Consider the following 22,616-nt stretch of genomic DNA (forward strand, 5'->3'; position numbering starts at 1 on the left):
ATGAGTGGGGCAAGTTGGTCAACCAGAGTGGATCGATTTTTTAGAAAGTTGGGCGATTCGGTAAACAAGAGTGGGGCGATTTTATAAAAAGTGGGGCGAGTTGGTAAAAAAGTGGGGCGATTTGGTGTGAGGCGATTTGGCGTGGGGTGATTTGGCAGTGGGGCGAGTTGTCTTGCTTCCCTATGGTGTTATGGGACATCAATGATGGAAATGAGGTGGAGTGGGTACCATTCCATCGTGGTGCATATATAAGATAACTTAATCTGATCTTGCCAATACAATAAATATGAGTAATAGCTTAAGGTATATGTTTCAAATATCTGATATGCTATTGCACTTGAAACATTATATGGAAACTAATTATTTGTTTACAAATTAATCTCATTTTTGGATCAATTATCGCCTTTCTCTGATTTTATTACACTGTACTTTGATTTTATTATAAAAAAAAACAATGATATTACTTCACAAATTTACTATCATTTGTCCATTCTGTTAATTGAAAATATCATGTTCAAACTTTGACCAGATTTTCTTATATGAGAGCGTCAGCTTACTAGAGATAAAAGATTTTCGTTAACGTTCATATTTTGATCTCAACTTCTCTGTTGTGTTCTATAAAAGAACTTCCTCAGATTTCTTTTGCTAAGTAATGGTCATTCGAAAACGCCTCTTTTATGTATTACTAGTATATATAATTTGATATCGTTTCAGCTAATTCACTTTGGTATGTTGTACATGCGATTGAATTGTTTCACAATTGTGAAAATAGAGTCGGAGTGATTTAGAACCTGAAATACGGTACAGATACTTGTCTATCACTGGAGACCTTTTGATGTTTTTGCTTTGTTGTATTTAAAAATAATTGTTGCAAGTGGTTAAAGAAATTAGATACAAAGTTATGTGTATAAGCACCCAAGGTAAATGCAATTAAAAAAAAGAGATAAGAATACAATACATACACTTAACAATAAAAACTAATAGAAAGAAATTGATCAACGAATTCGACTTATATTAAGGAATAAATATGTCTCAATTTAATGAGATTAGAATAGAAAAAAAAGTTCGCCATACATGTCTAAGCAAGCGTTTAAATGGTTTTGATTAAAAATGTCATCGTGAATTTTTCAAGATACAAAATAGTAATATTTATGCATTAAAAGCGACTTACATTAAATCAAAGGTATTTTTGTAAAGACTTCTTCATTGATAGACCTGTTTATAGCATAGACAGATCACGATTTATTTCCAGTAAACTCTTAAGCCAATCCAAAGTTTCAAATGTTTTGTTTAATACTCACTCAAATTATCTTCCATATATCAAACCGTTATCTATTTGCCCATTTATGAAGAAGCACATTCTTGAAAAACAAAGCGAAATCGTTCAAACTCAGTCCCAATCTGTATAGTGGTCCTTATTTCAAATGCTTAAGTTGAGGCCTCGTCAAGTTAATGTCTATAAGCTAACTACTATCTGTATTTATCAAGGGACACAACTATTGAAAAACAAAAGTGAAATTAACAAAGTTTTTCTATTTTGTCCTTTGTTAAGGGGCATGACCCTTGAAATACAGAAACAAAATCTGTCATATTCGAACTGGCGTCTCTTACATCATTTTTAAATTTCAAATGATTGGGTTGAGGCTTAGTCAAGTTATTATCCGTAAAAGAATTTCGGGACATACATGTACATACGTACAAAAGTAAAACTTTACATCAACTATAATTTTTATTTGTCATCAAAACACTGTTTTCCGGAAACATGTGAAATTGGTTTTTAAACCACGGTCTGCAATTTCGGACCGGTTATGTCATTGCAAAATCGTTTCTGATTAAAACGGCAAATAATAATGCATATCGTAGTCATAAAATTGTGTAAAATTACTAAACACAATGCAGTTTATCTACCTGCCGATTCCTTGGACTCCTGGTAATTATAAACAGGTACCTTCACTACAATATATATAGAATAGATAGAATCCGAAAAGGCTTCACACGGTTACCAAAAATGAGAGAAGATTTTCTGTATAAAGAAAATAAATGGAAAGACTGTGTAATATACATTTTAGTATATAAAAATGGTTCAAAGCTATATTTAGCTGCTACATGTCATTATGTAAGCGGCAATAGAAAGGATCTCTTTTTCGTCTCTAGATAATGATAAAATCACCTCCGTTTGGATGAACTTTCATTTTGTGTCTTTGAATTGATATATACATTTAACCGATTTTTTTTTAAAAAGTGATTGTTAGCACAACACGCATTATAGATGTATTGCTGCAATAAAAAAAGGATAACAGAATACTTAAAAAGTGTTTTTTTTTAAGAACTTACTCGAATAGGAATACTTTACCAACTGCTTACAATTTTTATGTTCCAAATGTCAAAGATGTAGAATCTTCTTCTTTCTATTTTGGTGGTATTAAAAACTAGAATGCTTTGCCAGATCATGTAAAAGGTATTCAAAAATAAATTTAAGTATGAAGTAAAAAAACACCTAATGAGTAAACTCAGGTCAATGTCAGATTCAGATTTTATATTTTATTAGATTGCTTTTTATACGAATGTTTTAAGCTGTGATTCATAGATATTTATTGCTGTAAAATTGAATGATATATTATTTATCTTATTATGAAGATTATAAGGACCCCATTGGAAATAAGCATGTTTGCTCTCATGGGTCATCCTTTGGTTAAGGCATTAGAGGTGCATAAAGTCACAACAATTGCTATATTTTAAGATTGTATTTAGCTAAGTTTCTAAAACTTATTATGTATTTGTATATATTGCATTTACCTGAATAAATATTATCATTATTATTATTATTATTAACACAATACGCAAAACGGGAATGCATAATAAATATACTCATCATTAATAAAATGATGTTAGACCTATATGATTTTTTTTGTGTTTTTCAAGTCGTTTCTTTATTGAAGGTAATTTTTCATTTTTCCAAAAAGTGCGCTCGCAGACACTTTTTTTCTCTATATATTGTTTTATACTTTATGGCTCATAAAAATCTTTTAATCCGATTTCCATTCCAAATCAGGAAAAAGTGTAAAAGTGGAATTGACTTACACATGTCAAAAGAATATTATAACTTGAGAAGGACATTTCACAGATAAAATCCAGTTACCGCTGATTTTCTTTATGTGGCCGTCTCGCTGCGAAACGATAATTATCAATTAGGAGTCTCTGTAGAAATTAAAACATGTAACAGATTTTACAATCCGAACACAGTAAGTACGTTTTACCTTGAACATAAAGTCGATATTAGTATTTGAATGTAGCAAATGTGTGTTGCACAATAGTATCAAACCATTATCTAACGAAGAGGGTAGGGATGCACACGAGACAACATCTTACGAAATATAAGTAAATGAAAAAAAAATTAAAAACGGCAAAATACTTGTTTTCTAGATCGTCTATTTGTCAGTTGTTTGAAGGTCTTCAACGATTAATTAAATCCATTATGTCTTACAGACATATCTTGAAGACGCCTGGTGTCGTCGAAAGCGGTGTTCTGTGAAAGTCATCGACAACCTATATAAGTTTCGTATAAAACTGGATAATTCTCCGACAAAAGAGTTACTATTCATATGAATTACAAAACAAACCGACAATCAAAAGGCATATTGTCATTTATACAACACTGACTTTTTTCACTTGTCACACTAGATAAGCAACTTAGCTTAATGAAATGGTATGTCGACAATAAGATAAAAAATGTATTATTAGACTCAAAATGTGCAAATATTACATGTGTATGATATAAATACATTTAAAAGATCACCAAAACGACAAATTTAGAAAATATTAGAAACAAAAATTAAGAGATATGAAACGAGATTGAAATGACTGAAATCAACCATTCAAGAAACAAAGAAAACATTAAAAGATCGATAGAGATTAATGAACGGCATACAGTAAAGTAGAATTGTATTCCATAGTACCTAATAAAACATACAAATAGACACACAAAAAAGATTTTAAAACATTTTACAACATGACACGTATAAGCAAGAAAATATCGGTCATCCCTTTCAGAAATTTTTAGTTACAAGTTATTTAACAATGACGAGGGATATTTTGAAATACTGTAATGCGTCATAATAGAAATTACATTCCTTTAATTTTTAATACACTGAAATTAGCTGTTGACTCTGCAATCCTCATTTGTATAACTCTGTTGAATAAAAGTTAAAAAATTATATTGGTTGTATTTTTGGTTTTAAGTAACCAATAGAGTTACGTGTAAAATAACATTTCGACACCCCTGATATGTATAAATTTGGAATTCAGTTCTAAAAATATGAGACAAATTTACAGAAGATTTCATTAAAGTAATTTTAAAACATCTTATTAGATATTTTTCTTTGATATTTACAAAGGACAACTGTATAAATACAACCATCTAAAGCCGTATTACCACATTGACAGTCAATTAGATCAAACGTTAACAATGTGGAAGTCAATTGTATCTGTCAATACGTCTATGTCTATTTTATGTAAACAGGTATGCTGACCCGAACATGAACAAGAAATCTTATTAAAACTTAGACATTATGAAAGGACTATTCATATAATAACGTTTCATATACAAAGGAAAACACACAAACAAATGCAAATACTTTTTGTGTATTTATTTTAATTTAAAGTAATTTTGTACGTTGCAGCCATGTTTTTTTTGTTTCTTTTTTTATAGGGACAATGAAAACGAAACAGCAGAAAACATGGCTGCAACGGGAGAATGTAACATTTTCCCCCAAAGAACAGCGAAAAGAAAAAACAAGTCTGTACCGTACAACATAACTTAGAAATAAAGATTCTTTTGGTAGTGATTATAATAATCTTTCGTAAAATATATGATAAGTTTCAAATGCTAAATGTTTTAGTATCAGTTACCGTGTTGTTAAATCGGCGGGTACATTTGGTACAAGTTTGAAACTATTCACCCTTTATTTCGATATGGCAAAGTTAGGTTCACCATTTGTTGTTTACTTTATAGTGAGTATCATCAGGATGACTGGTGACATCTATCCTCAATACATATAGATTATAACATGGCATTTTTCATATCAGACCCCTTATCAGCCCGAGAGCCGACAGGCTCGAGAAATGATTTTGACCATGAACTGATAAGGGGTCTGATATGAAAAATGACATGTTATGTTCTTTTTATCACATACTTCAGTAGAAGCCATACAGACTTTTTTTTAAAACTTTATAAAATTCATTTATTGTATTATTTGTTTTGCGTTTTTTAATAATATATTTTCCTGTTTCCTAATATTTCTTCTGTTTTTCTAGCTATGTTTTTCACTTGAATGTACCACTGAGGTTTATTTTCCGGAATTTGCAGAATGACGTCGAAATGCGTTGCGATTACGTTAAAGAAAGGCATGCGATAATAACCGGAAGTAGTTGATATAAACTCGAAACAGTTGATATATACCGGAAGCAGTTGATAACAAAAGACATATCACACTGCTAAGACAATTCCTCAAAACTATTGAATAAATATATGTATAAATTAGTTTTATCAAGGAGTACAATTATAACATTATTTTCTACAAGTATATGATAAAGTCACTTAAACCATTGTGGTGACGTCAGCCTATTCATTTACCGTGGATTCTTTTTCTAGAATCAACGCTTCCTAAATCTGCCGCTGAAATTGACTCACCAAATTATATTCAATTGTTTCCTTTGTGTGCCTAATTTCATTAAGTTTGAATTGGCTAATTTACTGATTTCTGTTCACTAATGGAATTAATTTAAAAACTTACCTTTAATTTTTGTAATTTTTATATGCCTTCACTGGGAATCGAACCCTTCCTTGAAATCTGTTATGTGTGACTGACATCAACACATCCACGAAACCTCTCGGCTACCAATGGGTTACACTATAGATGTCTATTTTATATATTTAAATGAACATCTGATATACATCGGTTCATCGGACACACAGGGCTTGTACCTTTATATAGACACAATAGGCAGTCGTATAGTATGAGTTGGTAGCCGCGAGGTTAGCATGGTTAAAATCAATGAGTTAAAAGATAGGGATTTGTCGGTTTAGGTTCGAATCCCTGTATTCTCTCTGTTGTTCCAATTCTTAAGTTACCCTGTTTTTTTTCAAATTTTGCATGTTATAGTGGATATTTTTGTAATAATAGCGAGTTTTACCGGTTTTTTTTTATTATTATTGGCTATTTCACATGTTTGAAACAAAAATCATTACATTTTATTAGTCAATTTTTTTTTTATAAATATAGTATTATTTCATCTGTTTTACTACATAATTTTACAAAGGTTTGTTCGCAAATTCCTATGCGAGAAAATCGTGATGTGCCTAGAGTGCTAGAAAAATTTCGATAACATACTTATTATATATACTTTATATATGCTTTTTGGTCGGGTTGTTGTCTCTTTGACACGTTCCCCATTTCCATTTTCAATTTTATTAGAAATAATTTCGAATATGTCTTATTTTGTATAAACAGATAATATTCATATGCCTGGTAATATAAAGATCTTTAAAGGTAGAAGTGTTATATTTGTATTTTGTTAACCAATTAATTGTGATCTGAGATTTATCAATGCATCGTTGGACACGATAACATGGTTATTTAAACTCACTTACAATACCTTCTAATTAAGAAAAGGCTTTAATTTTGAAAAGAAATTAACACAATAGTTTAAGTTATAGATACAATGGATAAGCGTAGATTCATGAAAAACAAACCATTCGCCCTCCGGGCTCATGGTTTCTTTTTCAAGAATCCACGCTTATCCATTGTATCTATATAACATATCACACCTTACGTTTATTCAAGCTTGCAATCTTAAAGTTTACAGTTTCCGTTGTTATTGCCTAATGATAGTTAGATCTTAGAAGGATGAATGTTCTGATAAGCATTGATCTAGAACTTTTAATATTGTTGTCTTTTCAAAATTTCTGTCTGAGCTTACCTGAAAAAGGTAGTTCAAACTTTGAGCGAAAAGATACCATATCATACGTTGTTGTCTTTATAATTACACATGCACCTGTATTTGACTTTCTTTGAGGGACATACAGTCTAGATCTTGTTTTGTTCAAATATTCAAACATTTGACTCAAAAAGTTTTTAATTCTGATGCAAGTTTTGGTAAAGGTAGATAAGTACTTGTAGTTCCCGAAAAGAAAATTGTCTTCCAATGTCAATTCTTTGTGGGCGCACTTGTGTCGAATCGGTCAGAAAAGCAAAAAATTACAGGATAAAAATAACAGGTTATGACCATACAATTCTTTCAAACAAACACATGCAAAACCCATAGGCAAGATAATCTGACAGAGTGTGTAACAATAAATTCTTCAGTAAAATATTTCCTTTAAAGAATTATTTTTAAGTTCTTCAATAGTGAACAATTTTGGTAGTTTAATTATTCTTTTGTCAATATCACGGAAAAGAGGTCATGTCTATTTATTCATCTAACTATTTACCGTCTTTATACCTTTAAGAAAACTTAAGCAGGCAATTACAAATCAAACTTAAAGAACAATCAGTCAGATAATAAAGTAGCCAAATATGAAATATTGTGTTGGCTACATTAAAGATATTAACGAAATGACATAAGGAAACGAAAACTGTTCACTTTGTATAACAACAGTTGTTTGATATTTTAACAAAGCATTGTTCGGTATGAAAAGAATATCCATGCGTCACTATTTATCACGACATTTCTGAAGATATTTCTTGACTAGAATTTATTGGAAGCTGTATAAATATGATTTAACCTTGTCAGTCAATGTATCTCTGATAACAATTACAACAAAGGACATGCAACATTTATTAGCGCGAGAATCAGAAATCATCAATTATGCAGTCCAATACTTGATGCATTCATATTTTGACATTGCACGTATGTTGTCTTGATTCAGTACATGGAATGTGCTAATCGTTTAAATTGCTGATTGATTGATGTTTGGGTGCCATATTGCTTTGCATTATAATGCCGAAAAATAAATAATATGAATACCCTCGTCCGGTCTGTTATAATTTAGGCCGTTAGTTTTCTCAATTGAATTGTTTCATATTGTTCATGTCGGGACCTTATAGCCGACTGTACGGTATGGGTTTTCTCATTGTTGAAGGCCGTACGGTTGCCTAAATTGCTTATATACATTTCATTTGAACTTAGGTGGGTAGTTGTCTCATTGGCAATCATACAACATCTCCTTAACTTTATATCATAAGTAAAACGAATGACTTGAAAATGGTTTTTTAATTCAATTTTGTTTTCTCGATTTTCACATTTACCAAAATGTTTTCTATTATAACTATTTGAAACGAACTGAGTGAGAAACAGACATGTCAGGACCCTTTTGCAATATAAAACTAAGTAATCATTTAAGCATTTATGGCTATAAAGAATTTATAAATGCTTTTGTTTAGACTATTTAACGGTATTTGATATGCATCTATCAAATGGACTTGCACTATACACTTATATAAATCAAAAGTTGATGTCTTACAATTTGGGAATTGTAATGTAAGTTTTAAGTATTGAATGAAACAGAAAATATATTTTGAAAGGAAAAATAAAATATATTATTACTTGTACTATTAAACTATAAAAAAAAAGTTAATTTGTATTTTTTATGTAAAATTTTGTTTACTACTGAAACAAAGATATTGAAATATTCACAGTCACATATATTATCACAAAAGATGGGTTAGCAGGCTGAACTAATGACAAATCGGTGAAAAACGCAGATATCAGAGTATTTCATGTTACATGAACAATGACAATCAAAAGAACATGTCAACAGTTAACAGTACCACTAAAAAAATCTATAAGGTAAAGCTTTAACCCTTCTTGCAAACTTGGATTTTTTTTTTTATATAAAGAACATACCCCATCCTCTTCTCTGTACCAAATTCTCTTCTTTAGTAAAGTAACTAGCTGATATCGCATGATCATTCCGGTTAAATTCCAGTGAGCATTTTTCGGAACAGTTTCTTCTCTAAAAAAATAAATCATTAGAAATGATCTTTTTCTCCAAATGGAATTGGTAATAATAGATAGATTTCAGATGCTGGTTTTTAATAATTCATTTTCCTTTTTATATTGCATTTCCACCCCCATATTTGTATGCAACAATTGCGAACAACCCAAACTATATGTATAAATCAACTAGAGAACAGGATCAAAATTTTGTACGTCAGATTCGCGTTACGTCTATAAAAGACTAATCAGTGACGCTCGAATCAAACAAGTTCTAAAGGCCAAATAAAGTAAGAAGATGATGAGCCTTGAGTCCAAAAATTCCGAAAGATGTTGCCAAATAAAGCTAATATAACAATAAGAAGATGTGGTATGAATGCCAATGAGACAACTCTCCAAAAGAGACCAAATGACACAGAAATTAATAACTATAGGTCACCGTACAGCTTTCAACAATGAGTAAAACCCATTCCGCATAGTCAGCTATAAAAGGCTTCGAAATGACAAATGTAAAACAATTCAAACGAGAAAACTAACGGTCTGATTTATGTACAAAATAATGAATGAAAAACAAATATAATATACAACAACAAACGAAAACCACTGAATTACAGGCTCCTGACTTGGGACAGGCACATACAGAATGTTGCGGGATTAAACTAGTTTGGAGACGCGCCAACCCTCCTCTAATCTGGGACATCTATCCGTAGGATAGAAAATTCTTAGTATTTTGAAATATTCAGTTTTGTTAACAGTTAATTTATAAATATGAACATTTTATTGATAATTCATGTCAACACAGAAGTATTGACTACTGGCTAACTGAACTCTTGTAAGTAGACAAAGCTGTATCAAAAGGCAAAATACATAAGTAATTAGAGCTAATTTCCTAGTGCTTGTAGAGTAAGACTTTGGTTGGCTTGCTTGCTATGTTTGTATGAGCGTTTGCTCAAGCAGTGTAATTAAGATAGACATCTGCAAACAATATAGATAGGCATAGTTAAACCTGTATATATTATATTTAAATTTGATTGGACGTTGTCTTAATTACAATTGTAAAATATACAAACAAAGCAAGCAAGCTAACCAAAATTTTACTCTACATGCATTAAGAAATTGGCTCTAAGGGAATACTTCAGTTTTTGTTTAAATTGTTTCGTAAAATTTAAAAATGTCATTCAAATTAATTACATTCTGACTATACTGTATTATATATTACATAATGTCATTGATTGGTCAGAAGTCTCGGTGGACGAGTGGTCTAAGTAGTCGAACTGTTGTATCGTAAGGCTGTCAACACTTATTGAGATTGTGGGTTCGAATTCGGCACGTGGCAAGTGCGTTCGACTCCAATCTTAATTGACTATGATTGTCGGTTTTCCTACCAAAGGTCGGTGGTTCTCTCTGGGCACTCCGGCTTTCTCCGTAAAAAAAAACTGACCACCACGAAATAGCACAATATCGCTGAAAATGGCGTTAATCACCAATCAGTCAATCAAAAATGTCTTTCAAATTCTTTACATTCAGGTACATTTTAACCAAACTGTATTATATATTACATAATGTCTTTGTAATCAGCCTGGTATAGTTAAGATATTTACTGTATAGACCACGTAATCCAATGGTTTGATGGACAATATGGTTCATCCAGAATCTATAGAAATAGTATTTGTTGCGTGTATCAATAAATTATGACTTCTACCATGACATTGCAATTTCAATTATGAATTTAATATTTCGTACAACGACATCAGATTTATAGTTTTAAGATAAAATAAAATAAAATCGTGTTTTCTTTTAAAATAACACACAATATTCTGTAATACTGATGTGTACATATCTCTGTATACTTTCACTATTTGTAATTTATTTAAAGCAAATAAATTTAAATACAGAGAAAAATCTGAAAAAAGTAAATTAATACGTTAGACGTCATAAAAAAATCCTGGTGATACTCCTGCAAAGATTTATGCAAATCTTAATTGTTTCTCATCAATTATACGCCTACCAGGGAATATAATAAAATTAATGGAAACTGACATTTAGTTACTCGATGTAAAATGTATTGAAATTGACACCCGATTAAATTATCGGGTCGAAGTGTCGTTGATAACTTAAATAGTTACAGGACAAGAACGATGTCATACTTAAATATCTCCCACATATATCATAGGTCTTTTAATAAGTCTGTTAAGGTCCTTGCTCGATTCAAGGCCATTCAGGGGTAAACTGGTGGGAGATATTCCGTCCTTAGAGATATTTTTCATGATCATAAGCAATTAACAATATAAAAAAACATTTAAAAACAAGAAGCTAATGAGAGCCTGATATCGCTCATCTGTAATTTCAGTTTCAGGCATTTGACTTATTTGTAGATCCTACTTTGCTGAATAATTTTGACATTTACACTTTCTCTCTTTCTATAATAATATTAAAGATAATACATAACCCAAAACTGTACCTAAAAATTAACTATTTCTGGACAGTATCCCAACAATAAGTTGTCTTATTGTTCTGAAGATTACTTGATAGGTAGATCTAAACCTGTTTAACACTTTCACCTATGACAGTTTTGCTATTATTGCTCTGGTTTTTGAGATGAAAGCCAAAAACTTCATTTGACCCCTATGTTCTATTTTTAGAAACTGCCGCCATGTCTTTAAATGGATCACATCCCCGAATACAATCTATAAACTAGATACCCTAAGGAACATTCAATTAAAGTTTTTGAATATTGGGCAAAGTAGTTTCAGAGAAGAAGATTTTTGAAAAAAGTAATAAGACTTTCACAAAAAATGTAAAAAAAACATTTTAAGGGCAATAACTCCTCAAGGGGTCAATTGACTATTTTGATCATGTTGACTTATTTGTAGATCTTACTTAGCTGAACATTTATTGCCATTTATACTTTCTCTCTATCTATTATAATATTAAAGAAAATAAACAAAAACAGTAAAATTTAATAAAAATAAACTATTTCCCACTGTAACCCAACAATGGGTTGTCGAACTTGTCTGTCAATTTCAATTCAGATAGATCATGGCCCATTTATCCCTTTAACTCCTTTCACTTTTGCTCTAACTGCTGTAGTTTTTGAGATATAAGCCAAAAACTGCTTTTGTCCCCTATGTTCTATTGTTAGCCAATGCGGCCATGTTTGTTGATGGATCAAATTTTCGGATTCATTTTATAAACTAGATACCATCAGGAACATTCAGTAAAAGTTTGGAAGTATTTGGCCCAGTAGTTTCAGAGAAGAAGATTTTTGACAAATTAATAGACTTGCACGAAAAAATGAAAAAAATAAACCTTTCAAGGGCAATAACTCCTTAAGGAATCAATTAACTATTTTGATCATTTGACTTATTTGTAGATCTTACTTAGATGAAAATTTATGCAATTTACACTTTCTCTCTATCTATCATAATATTAAAGATAACACCAAAAACAAAAAAAAAAAAAACATGAAAATAAACTATTTCTGACAGTAACCCTACACTGGGTGGTCCAATTGGTCTGAAAATTTCATATCAGATAGATCTTGACTTATTCATCACTTTAACTCCATGTCACTTTCGCTTTAACTGCTCTGGTTTTAGAGATAAAAGCCAAAAACTGCATTTTAACCCTATGATCTATTTTTAGCCATAGCGGCCATGTTTGTTAATGGATCAAAATTTCGGATACAATTTATAAACCAGTAGTCCTATGAAACATTCAGTTAAAGTTTAAAGTATTAGGCCCAGTAGTTTCAGAGGAGAAGACTTTTAAATGATAGCAAACATGATGAACAAATTGTGTAAAATTGTCGTTTAAGGGCAAAAACTCCTTAAGGGGCCAATTGACAATTTTGGTCATATTATGTTTTTTGAAGATCTTCTTTGCTGAACATTTTTGCTGTTTACAGTTTATCTTAATCTTCAATAATATTCAAGATAATATCCAAAAAACTGCAAAATTTCCTTAAAATTACCAATTTAATGGTAGCAACCCAATAATGGGTTGTTCGATTCGTCTGCAAATTTCAGGGCTGATAGATCTTGACCTATTGAACATTTTTACCCATGCCAGATTTGCTCTAAATGCTTTAGTTTTTGAGATATAAGCCAAAAACAACATTTGACACCTATGTTCTATTTTTAGCCATGGCGGCCATGTTTGTTGATGAATCAAATTTTCCGATACAGTTTATAAACTAGATACCCTAAGGAACATTCAGTTAAAGTTTGAAGGTATTTGGCCCAGTAGTTTCAGAGGAGAAGATTCTTGAAATAGTTTACGACGACGACAGACGACGGACGACGACGGACGCCAAGTGATGGCATAAGCTCACATGGGGCCCATCGGGCCCGGTGAGATAAAAAAAAACAATTGCCTGTAACACATATCACTGCATGAAGCTGAATATATGGTGAAATTATTATTGCAACAAAACTTAGCCCAAAAATCAAACGGTACTGCTTTTACAGCAGTTACCCCGATCACCGTAGAAGGTGTTATTAAATGTTTGTATATACGCTACATGAACTGCACAACTTGAGCACATGCTTTGGTTCGTACTGTTCAACCGTTTTTATATTCTACTTTATGGTTATTGAGCTAATAGTTTTCTTGTCATTTTATTTTTCTTGTGGTAATTATGTTGCATGACTTTTTCAAACTCAATGACTTTTTGAATCAGAGATCAAGATGTCTACTGAAAACTTAAATGAGGTAGATGCTACCAGCTTTGTCATTCATATATGGATTTTTGCAAAAATTTGCAAGTTAAATTTAATTTCTTCATTTATAGTCTTTACAATTTGGTAAACATCTTAAAGAGTCGCATTCTCTTCTTTCTAAACTATTTTTTTTTATTCTTTATTAAAAGGATGTCTTCGATCTTCAATACATGAGTACTGTGTTTTTTATATATTCATAGAAACACAGACGCCAGTTTCTATTGTTGGTAGAGAAAATCACACTTCTCTAAAAAAAATCCCACTAATTCCTATGACAAACACAAAGAAGTAACCACTATATCAAAATGTTTAAAGTTTTATCGACACATTTTGAAGGATTCCAACAGAATATAAATGGAGACTGGTCGACTTTGTCCTGTACCTAAATGCATGACAATATTTATAAAATCTTCGAAAAAACACAACATAAAATAAAAACAAGAGGCTCTCAAGAGCCTGAATCGCTCACCTGTATTTCAGAGGAGAAGATTTTTAAATGTTAGCAAACTTGATGAACAAATTGTGTAAAATTGTCTTTAAAGGGCAATAACTCCTTAAGGGGTCAATTGACAATTTTGGTCATATTAACTTTTTTGTAGATCTTACTTTGCTGAACATAATTGCAGCTTACAGTTTACATATATCTATAGTAATATTCAAAATAATAACAAAAAACTGCAAACTTTTGTTAAAACTACCAATTTGGTGGCAGCAACCCAACAATGGGTTGTTCGATTCGTCTGATAATTTCAGGGCCGATAGATCTTGACCAATTAAACAATTTTACCCCATGTCACATTTGCTCTTAAAGATTTAGTTTTTGAGATATAACCCGAAAACTGCATTTGACCCTTATGTTCTATTTTTTAGCTATGGCGGCCATGTTTGTCAAGGGATACAAATTTCGGATACAATTTATAAACAAGATACCCTAAGGAACATTTAGTTAAAGTTTGAAGGTAATTGGCCCAGTAGTTTCAGAGGAGAAGATTTTTAAATGTTAGCAAACTTGATGAACAAATTGTGTAAAATTGTCTTTAAAGGGCAATAACTCCTTAAGGGGTCAATTGACAATCATGGTCATTGAAACTTTTTTGTAGATCTTACTTTGCTGAACATTATTGCAGCTTAAAGTTTATATATATCTATAATAATATTCAAAATAATAACAAAAAACCGCAAAATTTTGTTAAAACTACCAATTCGGTGGCAGCAACCCAACAATGGGTTGTTCGATTCGTCTGGAAATTTCAGAGCTGATAGATCTTGACCAATTGAACAATTTTAACCCATGTCAGATTTGCTCTAAAAGCTTTAGTTTTTGAGATATAAGCCAAAAACTGCATTTGACCCTTATGTTCTATTTTTAGCCATGGCGGCCATGTTTGTCGATGGATCAAAACTTCGGATACAATTTATAAACTAGATACCCTAAGGAACATTTATTTAAAGTTTGAAGGTATTTTGCTTAGTAGTTTCAGAGGAGAAGATTTTTGAAATAGTTTACGACGACAGATGACGACAGACGACGACGACGACAGACGACGGACGACGACGGACGCCAAGTGATGGCATAAGCTCACATGGGGCCCTTCGGGCCCCGGTGAGCTAATAAATAAATTGGCAAATCGTTGAAACATGTTTTCAGAAGATGCAATTTCTTTTAACAATACATTATTTCATGGATTCAGTGAGAGCTCATATCTCATATATTAGTTCAGATTAAACAATACTTTAGTTAAATAAATTGAATTGCATTGGGGTGGCCTCGGTGGCCAAATGGTCTAAGTAGTTCTACTACTGTAATCACTAGCCAGTCAACACTGAGGTTGTGAGTTCGAACCCCACTCGTGCGGGTGCACTCGACTCCAATCTTAATTGACAAGGATTGTCAGTTTTCCTATCGAAGGTCGGTGGTTTTCTCCGGGCACTCCGGCTTCCTCCACCAATAAAAACTGGCCGCCAAGAAATAGCCCAAATGTGGCGCTTAAAAGTGGCGTTAAAACACCAACAATCAATCATGAATTGCATTGGGCAACAGGCGAATTACTCAGCTGTTTTAACCTTGATTTGTATCTTCTTATTGGGTTAATAAGATTTGAACATCGGTAAACAACTATTGTTTTTATACATCTGGACTTTTCTTAAGATTTAAGATGCAACTAGGACAGATAAAATTTTCCTTTTTCTTTGTAGTATAACATACTATTTGCAAGAACCTAAGGTAATTTCGCATAACAGCTGATACACATACCAGATCATGTAAAAAAATTTAAATATAACAATCAAACGTAAAATTATAACTAAGGAAATTACTTAAAAAGGCTACAATGATTTAAGGACTGATAACAAATATGGTCGCAATTGGTGGAGTATGTTGGTGTCTGAACTAACTATGTGTATGTTTGATTATCACCGATTTATGACTTTCATATTTTACTCAACACCTTACTTAAAAACATTGAGGCCGAACCCGCCATAGTTAACAAACTGAACTAAGGTCAATGATTTTACTTCATGGTATGCATAACAATTGATCACGCTACTATATTTTAAAAATATTTTAATGACAAAAACTTTAAGAGTTCCATTCAAATTCAAAGTCCTGAGTTCGATCCTCGACCGGGTCATACAAAAAACTTGAAAAATGGTATTTGCTGCCTCTATAAGTACTCGGCAGTAATGAGAAAGAACAAAGTAATAATAATGTGCAAGGTAGGGTAACATGTCTTCATGTGGACAGTTATTCTGATAACAACAAGTTAAAGATAAGGCTCAGCATGTCGGTTAAGTACAACGAGGACTTTATGTTTGTATCACATCAACATGTTCTTGTCATGATATGCATGTAATATGACAACGGAGGTTGACACTATCTATCTATCCATCAAATCTGCATCCTTCTCCGCAGAGTGAATGACACATTTGATATAGCTGCGGTTAAAATGTCGGACAATTCATGTATTTTATAAATTAATTGCATAAATAGAATGCTTTGTAACTCGTAAACATGTATGATGAATTCATTCTTCTTTTATAACTTTGATCCTAGAAGGTTTCGATGCATCATTTCAATAATATACATTGTATCTCCATGAAATGATATGCCTGTCACAGTCGAAAATGTTGTCTTTAGGCGTTCGTGGTGCAGGTAAATCCGGGAATTCCCTTCGAACACAGCAATTTGTTCAATTTCAAATTGCAGCACAGTAGATAATATATATAAAGAACCAATAGCTAATCACATACCACGAGAGTGATAGTCGTTTCTAAAATTTATGTCCCTACTAAAACAACTTTTTACGGACTTCGACTCTTATTTTGACTGTTTAGTATTGAGAAAATCCTAACAGATAAACACAAATTTTATTGAGATCATTTACAGTTCCTTGTATGGTAGTTTACCCTATAATTACTTACTCCAATGATGCATAAAGTTCTAGTTCATCTCCAAACTCCTCTGAATCCTACAAGCAAATATAAAGCAAAGTCATTTAGAATCTTGTTTTACATGTAGCCTTTGAGATATGGTACATTATACATGTTATTATTTCAACTGTTATTATTTTTTTTAATTTTATGTCTTTATTACTTGTTCACACTCCTTCACAAAAACAGTAATTAAATAAAATAAAAAAAAATACATTAACATATTTAAGTGCAATATGCGATATAACCAATTTATTCGGTATATCTTATAGGTTGTTATACATATCGTCAATTTGGCCAAGTGATCTGGATGGCTGGTTACCGTGTATATTACCGTGATGTCACAGAAGCATAGGTTCAAATCCTGCTGAGGGATGAACACATATTTATTTCTGCAAATTAGAAGATCCAAAAGTGTTGTCATCGGAGTGTTAAATCATATAAAGTCACTTACTTTCGATGTTTTATATAGAATTTGCGTTTCAAAGAATCCAATAGTCACGTCACAACATCTCAAAGCTTAACATACGTAAAATCCACAAAAAAATATACACGTAACATCGAGACCAAAAACAAAAAAACGAAATAAATGAATCCCCCCCATTTAAGCTCCCCAAAAGACATCCTTTAATACATGTAGTTGAAAACCCAGCAATAAATTAAACATTTATTATACCATAGATATGCATTAACCGTACTAACAAAAAATGAACTAACATCCAAGGGATTTAAATACATCCGTCGGAAGTCCAATGGCAATGCCAAAAAATGAGTAAAAATTGAACATATCAATCTATAGAACAATATAATTGCCTTAATATTCCTCATTTTACAGTCATCAAAACCATAGTTTGGAGCTACAAACCTAGATTTTGAAAAGTTTCATGACATGGTACAAAGCCGAGTTCACTTTACTCTACATGCATGCGCAACATACATCGAACTCGAACATACATCATTATGTTGATGTTATGAAACGGAGCTGTCTAAAAAGGAAGACGTTCAGCAGCTTAGAAGTTCATTCGACCGTCGAAAACTCATTTTCAATATAAGATCATGAATAATACAATAACAGTATACTGATAACAGCTTTTTGTGAAACAAATAATAATGTTACATTGTATATAGGAAACTTGCTCAATTTCTTCTCACAATAACATTATCCGTACACACCTGCGATTGCTTGTTTCGAACGGTGACTACTGGAAAGGCATTATGCGCATTTGTTTTCAATATTTTCACTATAGATGAAACTCTGGTTGCTGGATAAAATACTACCACTTTCTTATTCATGGCGTCGGAAGCCACAAGCCTACGAAAAAGAAAAATGCATGTTATTATATTTGAAAAACTTGAAAAATCAAAAATCAAAACAATGCTTTTGTCTTTTATTTCTATTCAACATGGTCCACACAGGCCAAATTGATGAAACTTACTGTTTGCCTTATGCGAATCGAAAAGACAATCAAAAATGTGTGTCTTACTTTAGAGATTGTCCTTTCTTTAAGGAATAAAACCACTAATTCATAGCCCCACTGCTTTCTATGTTAAATTCTGCAATTTCAAGCATTAATGGATACTTTGTCTTAAGTTCAAATAAAGTGCAAGTCATTTCATGTCAAAACTATACCTTATCCTGACTTGTGCTGAAAAATTCAACATGCCTTTAATTGCATATTACAGCGTACTTGTTCCCGGAAGTTTGATAGTACAAAAACAGGTACTTCTGATCTGAACAACAGGGCAAATGTGCTCTCCTTTTATAATTTGATATACTTTTTTTTATTATTCAATAGAAAATTTCAACAAGGGTTCTATAGTGATCCCAAGTCCCAAAGCTTTCGTTTGATACCAAAACTACCCAAATATTTTACCTATTGACAAAGATACAGCTATGCGTAGGAACTATTTTGTTTAAAATATGTTCTACTTTCTTGTATGTTCTTTCTGACCGGGCCCGAATTAGTGGTTTATAACTTAAATGCTTTCGGACAAGGAAAGGAAGTTTTGTGATTTTGGTCGTTAAATGCATTACAGCTATTCATGTAAATTTTTATTTGTACATATTGTAACCAAAATATTCTGTTATTATAGTGATATGTTAAATTTTGAGTTTATTGTAGGACAGAGTGAAGAGCCTTAAAACCTGTTTATGATAATAAGGAGATGTGATATAATTGCCAAGGAAACAACTATCCAGCAGAGACCAAAAAGATGTGGGTTTGTACACTTGTTTCGGATCAGTACAACATGGTTCATATTTAAAGAGACATTTCTTTATGCTATAGGTATTTTGGAACGGTAATATGTGAAACATGTAACATAATTTTGCAAAAACTGTTTTATTCTAAGACATATAGAGACTAACGTGTGGTCTTTAACACTAGATGAATATCAGCGACTAATTTCACAAAAAAAAAACTTGTGAGTAATTCTCTTATTATAGTAATATTTCAAATTTTATGTTTATAATAGTACACAGTTAAGAAACTGAAAACCTGCATACAACAATAAGGATTTGTGGTATAATTGTCAAGGAAACAACTATTCAGCAGAGACCAGAACTACGTGGGTATATGTACTTGTTTCGGATCAGTACAATGTGGTACATATTTAAAGAGATATTTCTTCATGCTATAGGCTTTTTGGAATGGTAACGTGTGAAACATGTAACATAATATTGCAAAAGCTAGTTTATTCAAAGACATATAGAGATTAACGTGTGGCCTTCAACAATTAGATAAATATCTGCGACACGTTTAACAAATAAATCTTTCGAGTTAAAGTACTCGTAAGTCATGCACATTTCAGTAAAACTTACGATTAATCTTAGTCGTAAGACTTTTTGTGAAAAAAACCCTGCATAAAATGTCAAGTTCTAAATCGCCCATGGTCTGATACAACTGACAATACATTCAATAGAGATAATCAAAGATCTCCCTTTAACACAATATTTCCAAAAGAACAACAAAACATCACTGGTGTTTTATATGTCTTTGTGGGGCAGTCATCAAGAGAGAATTGGACATAATAACCAAGGAAAGAATAATTAATACCAGTAAAGGAGATTTCGTATATAATTAATCTTGGTATGATGGTTACTTTGATAAAATATAATTTCAATATCGAAAAGGACTACTGCCTATATTTGTAAAATATTAATGTACGTTTTAAATCAAGATTAAACCCTTTTTACGTCTAATGCACGGTATAAAAATATAATATAACGCTGGTAATAATTCCAGGTAAAGAGTGCTTTCAAAACAAGTCTCTGTTTCATTATTCTTTTGTGCTTGCACTTGTGCACATAATATCGGACTAGAATTTCTAATAGCTAACATAGAATGTTTATTTAATCACATATAATACGTTATATAACAAAGTATAACAAAAATACCGAACTCCAAGTTAAATTCAAAAAGAGGAAGTCCATAAAAACGGACAAAATCAAACGTTATACTGCATTAACCGACAGAACGAATAGAAAACAACTGTCATATTCCTAGCTTGGTACAAGCATTTACCGAAGAAAATGGAAGGTCGAACCTTAGTTATACTTAAAAGGTAAAAAAAGATATAATTATTATGTAAGAAATCAAAATGTTACAAATTATGCTTTATTATATGTTACGATACATTTCATGTTGTTTTACAATTCATTAACCATTTTCAAAGTCAATTGCAAATGTCAATCATGAAGGATTTCATTCAAGTCAAATATACATTTTTAATTTATAAAATATCAATTAAAGAACATGTTGAGAAATGCTCAACCGTGCAGTTCTAATAACCACAAATAACGTTGCAAAAAGGCATGTAATTTACATATTTCCTTTAAAATTTTATACAAAACAAAGTCCAAACTTGCGGAAGTGTGTGTTTCCTGTTAAATGTACTGTCTTTTATCTAACTAATTAATAACCCTTGTTTATTGCAATTACATGCCCTTTAAAAAAATACGAATATGGGTTCATAAAAAGCACGGTCTATAATTTGCCAAGGGAAAAAGGGAAGACCTTAAATAATACAAATAATAGGAAAGATATACGATGGTATTATATTGTGAAGGAAGTTAAATTAAATTAAGCAAGTTAAAGTGTCCTGATATGAAAATGTTCATGTCATGCTAAAATAAATAATCAAAAATCTTTCGGGTGAAGAAATGAAATCGGAAATGCTAAAGAAAACTAATCATGGATACATTAACAACTTATTATTGGGTTGATAACTCCAATATGAATATTAGCTTAAGCTAGAAATTTCTTTCGTAAGAATAGGGAGTCGTACTAATCTTTCAAATACATCGCTTTCATTTGCAAAGTACGTGTATAAAAATCTGGAATACGTCAGTAAATCACCATATTTCAAAATGATAATCGTTTGATCAGAATTTCTTCAAAATTAAAATATAAGCATGTATGAACGTTGTTTTTTAAAATATTTATCTAAATTTAAGTAATTTGCTAATCAAAATATGTTTGTCTTTCCTTGATTCTCTGATGTAAAAGTCATTCCAATCAGATGAATTTTACCACGAGGAAACCGTTTTGAAATACTGAATGTTTTCGAAGGTAAAATTTTGGTTTTCGAGCGCCGAAAGATAGAATCATTCCGTTTGAATCGGTGGTATATTAAAAAGAGATATTCCTTATTCTCTTCTGATCTTGATCCGCTTGCCAAAAGTTTTTGCGAACTTTTCACATAATCTTACTTACATGTACATGTGTTGGTCTATATTATCGGTTTTAACGTGCCTCAATACTCCGAACATCTGGTAAACAGAGGATAATACGTTCCGACAATTGTATTAATGAATGTATATACCAATTGGACCAGACGCAAATTGCTATTTTGACAAATCGTATGTATACGGCTAGACGGACTTCCCTCGGCAAGAGTATTAGTAAGGGTCTACTTCTACATACAAAATGCAAGCAAAATCTACAATATGTGTTAAGAAATTCAGTCCTATTTTCATTTCAAACAGAAACAGTACAAAAAAAAGGAACAATCGTTTATCCTATGTTACAAAAATATTCGAATATACTATACTTTTCGGTCTTCTCAGGAGCTTCCCATTCTAATAAAGGAACTCCTTTCAGGTGAATGTGAATATCATAGAGACCTTCATTAAACAAATCACCCGACCATTTGGCTACCTACAAAAAATAAAGAACATAAAAATGTATTTCCAATTATTCTCTTAACATAAAAATAATGATAAAAAAGAAACACGAAAAGAATAATAGTAATAAAATAAAAAAGGAAAATACACAAAAACATCTTTGTTTGATCTCCTTTGGTCGGTTGTTAAAAAGAAACATTCTGCAGGATGGAAATACAAAATGCTAACGTTTTTTTTATATGAAGATACATATCGGTTGTTAACTTCTGAGGCAAGACTTCATACATTAGACGTAAGTGGAAAATATATTGACTTTGTCTTGCCCAGTAAATCAAGGCAGATGTGAT

At 31.6% G+C, this 22,616-nt stretch overlaps 1 protein-coding gene across 1 annotated transcript in view; it reads right to left on the reverse strand.

The window, feature by feature from the left end:
- The window catches only part of LOC127719263 (H(+)/Cl(-) exchange transporter 6-like), a 91,341-nt gene that overhangs the window by 26,819 nt on the left and 41,906 nt on the right, over window positions 1-22,616 (reverse strand). The window contains exons 18-21 of the mRNA XM_052225279.1: window positions 22,197-22,303; window positions 18,318-18,456; window positions 17,136-17,182; window positions 8,905-9,013 (exon numbers count right to left, since the gene is read on the reverse strand). Coding sequence (XP_052081239.1) covers window positions 8,905-9,013; window positions 17,136-17,182; window positions 18,318-18,456; window positions 22,197-22,303 — 402 coding nt within the window. The remainder of the gene's footprint in view (window positions 1-8,904; window positions 9,014-17,135; window positions 17,183-18,317; window positions 18,457-22,196; window positions 22,304-22,616) is intronic.

Source organism: Mytilus californianus, unplaced genomic scaffold (genome assembly GCF_021869535.1).
Source record: "Mytilus californianus isolate M0D057914Y unplaced genomic scaffold, xbMytCali1.0.p SCAF_11, whole genome shotgun sequence".
NCBI classification, from domain to species: Eukaryota; Metazoa; Mollusca; class Bivalvia; order Mytilida; family Mytilidae; genus Mytilus; species Mytilus californianus.